Consider the following 6,000-nt stretch of genomic DNA (forward strand, 5'->3'; position numbering starts at 1 on the left):
TATAATTGGATAATTAAGTGGAGATGATGGCCTAACAGTATCATTAATGAATGATTAATCCAGAGACTCAGGTAGCATTCTGGGGACCTGGGGTCGAATCCCACCATGGCAGATATGAGCGTCTTCTGCCAGAGGCTTATTCTCGTCAATTCTTCACCACTTTATACCAGTGTCAAAGTCAAGAATTGCAAGAAGTGTTAGTGACAGTAAATCACCAAAAAAGAATCCTCCAAACAGAAACAAATGCTAGCAGCAGGTATCTTTTATGATGTGCTGGTAGATATTGAGGGCATAGACTTTCTTGTGAAGCATATAATGTATTATCTATGTTATAGAGACACAGACTGAGCCGCATTTTCCACTGAGTGGCAATCACATGCAGATTGCCACTTTTCCCCTTCTTTTCTGATGCAGTGAAAGAGCTCTGCATTTATGCCAGGAGGTTCTGATTGGTAAGGGTTGGGGGCGGAGGGGGGGGAGCAGGGTGGGAGTTGCAGCGGTGTGGATTCAGAAGTACCATGCTGTACTTCCATTCTGACAAGTCCTTCATAGTGTAGACAGTCAGGAGAAGACAAACTATGTCCTCTTTCTCACAGCAGTCAGTCACCAAATTCAAAGGTCCAGCATTAAAGACAACTCCTGTGGAAGGGTAAGTATGTAAGGCAAGTGTGAGGCTAGGGAGCCAACAGGGTAGGATGCTAGGTAACTAGGTTGTCCGGTGGATAGGGGGCAGAGTGCCATGTAGGTAGGAGAAAGATGTCATGTACTTGGTGTGCTCAGGTGGGTATGAGATAGCATGCCAGCAAGTAGGATGCCAAACTGGGAGGCTGCCAAATGGATAGAGGGTAGAGTGACAGGTGGGTAAGGCGTTGGATAAAGGCACAATATAGCAAGGCGATCTGGCAGGTGTGGGGATAGGATACGTCGAGCCACGCAGGAGATATTGGGTCGAGCAGGGTGAAAAGGGGGCTGGAAGTATCAGGTTTGTTTATGGAGGAGGGGAATTGTGTCAATCTGGATGACAGCAGTATGATGTCAGGCCCCTGGGGTAGAGGTAAAGTCGAGTCAGGGTCTGGAGGAGGTGTTGATGTGGGTGTGAGAGTTAAATTGGACAGTCAGTTTAATAGTTACTCAGGAGTTAGACTAGGTATTTTTCACTAACTATTAACTTAATTGCAGCAGAACCCTTCAAATTTGTCGATTTCAATGGATATTTGTGGGGAATTCCAGGCATATGGGGATTGCTCTTTAATTTCTCTGACACAAAGGTGATTCTGCAGGGTCCCCATGCCCAACTTCCATCTCTACTTCAAAACTAATTATCTAGCCCTTGGAAAGCCCAGGCCACTACTTACACCTCCAGAAATAGAATTTTTTTAAAAATTTAATTTTTTTTTGGTAATGCTTATTTTTCCCCACAGCACCCATGTTGTGTTGTGTAGGGGCTTAGCGAAAACACCATTGTACAAACAATTATATTCAATATTTCCACCAGAAGGAAAAACACCCATATGGCCAGGGAACCAATTACAAGCAAAGCCTGGTAGGGATCAAATCAAAATAGAATTGGAGGGGGAAATAAAATATTCTAATCCCCACTGTGCCCACCTCTCCCTGAAGGCATTGAGAGTACTGTGTGCTCCCTTTCCAAGGACACCCGGGTTCGAACATAACTGCAGACGAGGGGCAGACAATCGGCAGAAATAAACTCCTCCGTGGCCTGCTGCCCGCACCCGTTAACATCCAGTCTGGGGGGAGGAGGCCAGGTCCATGAGGAGACTCTCCAACCTGCCCTCACCCCTCCGCCTGAAGATCAGGAGCATGCGGCTAAAGTGCAACCAAAAGCAGAGGAGAAGGTCCTTTAGGTAATTAATTAAAGAAGGAGTGCAAATGCCCCCAACCAATATACACGTGGTCTATGGACTCCACAGCTCCACGAAACAAACAGTTGGGCTGGGACTCTGTGAGCCACCCCAATCTGTGATTACAGGGGACTGCTGCGTACAACACCCACCACCCCAGATCCCCGAGGGAAAGACGGAGGACTTTCGCTTAGACAACCCTCCACTGGGAAGTTGCACTGCCCGGTGTAAATAGGTCTGGGTGGCGGATAAAAGGAGAAGGGGTGGAGAGTGTGCTGCAATGGTCTACACATATCCAGCTGTTTTGCTTCCCTAAACAACATAATCTCAGGAGGTGGCTCAGGTTGTGGGGCAAAAGCACCTGGGGGGAAATATGGGATCCTGAGGCCAATGTGAAATCTGAAATAGAATTTAAATTCTACCCTTTGGTCACTATTGGGATCCTAATTGAAGTGAACTTGAATATTTTTTTGTGAATCCTAAATCAGAGTACCTAATTACACATATTAAAGAGCCTATCAGTCAACAGAATTCAGCAAGCATACAGAGATGGGAAGGAACAATGTTCAGAGTTTGAGACTAATGGATTTAATGGACATAATAAAGATGTCGTAAAGTACATCCAGACTACATTTTGACTGTATTGTCACAAAAAGGATCAAAAAAATTCTAAAAAATTAGGTGAAAAACGGTAGCTATTTCTTGGAGAAACTCAGCAATTCTGGTAGCATCTGTGGAGAGAGAAAGTGTTAACAGCGTGAGTCTGGTATGACTTCTTCAGAACTTTCTGCTTTTGCCTGCACAGCCCCATGACTTAGCCTTATTAAAACATTGCTGAAATCACTTGAGCTATGTGGTGAACACCAGTAGATTTCATATCCTTATCACAACTGAAAGGCCTATTAACTTGTTAAGACTTGAAAGCCCCAACCTATAACTTTACCACATGAATTGGGTCAAGTCACCATAGTCCCAGACAACCACAGGACCACTGTCTCGTTTTTGTTGGGAGGGGGGGTGCGGAAAGAGAGAAAGCGCGAGAGAGAGCGAGCGAGAGAGACAATGGGAGACAGCAAGAGAGAGACAAAGGGAGACAGCGAGAGCAAGATATAACTGGCATTGGTTTAAGCGGAGAGTCAGCAAACCTCAGGCAAGGGGCAAGGTTGAGAGGGTGGGATCCTCAACTGGTACAGGAATTGTTAGTGCCAGCTGCTTGTAAATCAGAACAAGAGTATATGCACTCAGTTGACTCAGAGATTGCAACATGAATATTCAGTGTCGAGTTGAGGATTTATAATAATGTAATGATTCTCATCTCCATCATTGTGGTCAGCATTTTCTAACCAACTTGTTATAGTGTCATACAGATATACAGCACAGAAACAGACCCTGCAGTCCAACTCATCCAAGCCAACCAGATATCCGATATAAATCTAGTTCCATTTGTCAGCATTTAGCTCATATCCCACTAAACCCTTCCTATTCATGTGCCCATCCAGATGCCTTTTAAATGTTGTAATTGTACCAGCCTCCACCACTTCCTCTGGCAGTTCCATACACGCACCACCCTCTGCATGAAAAAGTTGCCCCATACGTCCATTTTACATTTTTCCCCGCTCACCTTAAACCTGTGCCCTCAGGTTTTGGACTCTTCCACCCTGGGGAAAATACCTTGTCTATTTACCCTGTCCATGCCCGTCATGATTTTATAAACCTCTATCAGGTCACCCCCTGACGCTTTAGCGAAAAATAGCCTCAGCCGATTCAGCCTCTCCCCATAGCTCAAACCCTCCAAACCCTGGCAATATCCTTGTAAATCTTTTCTGAACCCTTTCAAATTTCACAACATCCTTTCTATAGCAGGGAGACCAGAAGTGCACATAGTATTCCAACAGTGGCCTCACCAATGCCCTTACAGCTGCAACATAACCTCCCAACTTCTATAACTCAATGCACTGACCAATAAAGGCAAGCGTACCAAATGCCTTCTTCATTATCCTATCTACCTGTGACTTCACTTTCAAGGAACTATGAACCTGCACTCCAAAGTCTCTTTGTTCAGCAACACTCCCCACAACCTTACCATTAAGTGTACAAGCCCTACCCTGATTTGTCTTTCCAAAATGGAGCACCTCACATTTATCTAAATTAGACTCCTCGGCCCATTGGCCCATCTGATCAAAATCCCATGGTAGTCTGATTTGTTCGCAGATGTCATTACATACCTTTGGAGCAGGTGGGACATGAACCAGATCTCCAGGCTCAGAGGTAGGGTCATAGAACAAAAAGAACAAAAGAAAAGAACAGTACAGCACAGGAAACAGGCCCTTTGGCACACCAAGATTGTACTGACACATGATGCCTCTCTGAACTAAATGCCATTTGCCTCTACACAGTCCACATTCCTCTATTCCGTGCCAATTCATATATCTGTCCAGATAACTCTTAACACATTGCTAATGTATCCGCCTCCACCACCTCCTCTGGCAATGCATTCCAGGCATTTGCCACCTTCTTTGTAAAGAAAAAAAACTTGCCTCTCTCATTTCCTTTAAACGTAGCCCCTTTTACCTTAAACCGATGTCCCCTGGTAATTAACGTTGCTACCCTGGTAGAAAATAAAAGGAGTCCAACTATACATTCCTCTCATAATTTTGTAAACTTCTCTCAGGTTACCCCTCATCCTTCGATGTTAAGGTGAAATCAAAACAGGTTTGTCCAATCCCTCCTCAAAGCTAATACCCTCTGAACCAGGCAACATCTCCAAAGACTCCATACCAGTCTTGTAGTGTGATGACCAGAGCTGTACACAATATTCCAAATGTGGTCTAACCAAAATTTTATACAGCTACAATATGACTCACCAATTTCTATACTCTGGATTGTTTAGAAAATACTTATCACTGGGTAGAAGTCCATTACTTCCACATATTTTTGTTTGTCACTTCAAATTTCACAGAAGCTTTGTATGTTTTAGGTTCAACCATTACAACAATTCCCTTAAATTCCAGTCTATAATTGGACTAAGTGTTACTGACACAAAGTTTGCATGTTTTGATAATTCTGTTTATTGTTGCCTTCTGTGTTATATTAATTTTATGCAGCGTGAAATACTATTTCTAGCCCAGAGGCTGATGAAAGATGTTAGCAAATGATTTATTTTTCTGATGAAGGGTCTAGGCCCGAAACGTCAGCCTCTCTGCTCCTACGATGCTGCTTGGCCTGCTGTGTTCATCCAGCCCTGCACCTTGTTGTCTCTAACAATCCTTAAGATGGTTGTCAAGGACAGTTGACTAACCTGAAGGTTTCCTTTCATTCCTTGCAATTCTGTGGCTGACTTTGAGAGTTGCTGAAGGAGGCTACTTTTCTCTGAGGAAATCTGCTTCAGCTTTCTTTCCAGTTCCTCATAACTCTGTCTGAAAAATAAAGGATCAAAGAGATTAATCATCAGCAAATTCCCAACTAGATTTAGCCAATTAAAATTAAGGCTAGTTAAGCAATCAGAAAAAAAGATGCACTCATCAAGTTAACGATACAAAGGTAATTGTTTATTTCCTTTCCAGGATTTGTTACAACTCTCACTGATTCCTCATTATGGGTTTTCTTTTCCAAATTACTTTTGGTTTGAAGTTGTGAACTGTGAGCTGAGAGCTGAAGGTGACCCTTGGACTGTAGGTAGCAGCTTGTTAATGGAAAAAAAATACACTTATTGGTTTACGGGAACAGACATGGAAGTTATTTGCAGGTTGTAAAAAAGTTTGCTGTAGCTGCTTCAAGTCCAGAGAGGTCTTGTGCTCAAACAGATGACGAATGTTGAAAACAACAAATGCTGGAAATCACTCTGGGTCAGCAGTATCCATGAAGAAAGAGCAATCTAACGTTTTAAGTCTAGATGACTCTTCATCAGAGCTGACATGAAGTGTGGAGGAGGCAGCATTTATGCTATAGTTGGGGGAGGGTGGAGTGCAGAGTGCTGGGGAAGAATGGATGTTGGTAGTTCAGATTAAATGATCAGAATGTGAGAATGGCAGAACAACAGTGTCTCTAGCTGCCAAAGTAAAAAGAAAAGAAGAGCCCCACTGGGGTGGTGGGAAGGGGGAGAGAGGACATGGTGACAGAGAATGTAACAAGTAAAGTT

General features: G+C 43.6%; 1 protein-coding gene across 2 annotated transcripts in view; it reads right to left on the reverse strand.

The window, feature by feature from the left end:
* Window positions 1–6,000, reverse strand: part of luzp2 (leucine zipper protein 2) — a 336,625-nt gene that overhangs the window by 172,057 nt on the left and 158,568 nt on the right. For both annotated transcript variants that reach the window (XM_048606810.1, XM_048606811.1), the window contains exon 2: window positions 5,161–5,278. In XM_048606810.1, coding sequence (XP_048462767.1) covers window positions 5,161–5,278 — 118 coding nt within the window. The remainder of the gene's footprint in view (window positions 1–5,160; window positions 5,279–6,000) is intronic.

This window comes from Rhincodon typus, chromosome 17, assembly GCF_021869965.1.
Source record: "Rhincodon typus isolate 14 chromosome 17, sRhiTyp1.1, whole genome shotgun sequence".
Taxonomy (NCBI): Eukaryota; Metazoa; Chordata; class Chondrichthyes; order Orectolobiformes; family Rhincodontidae; genus Rhincodon; species Rhincodon typus.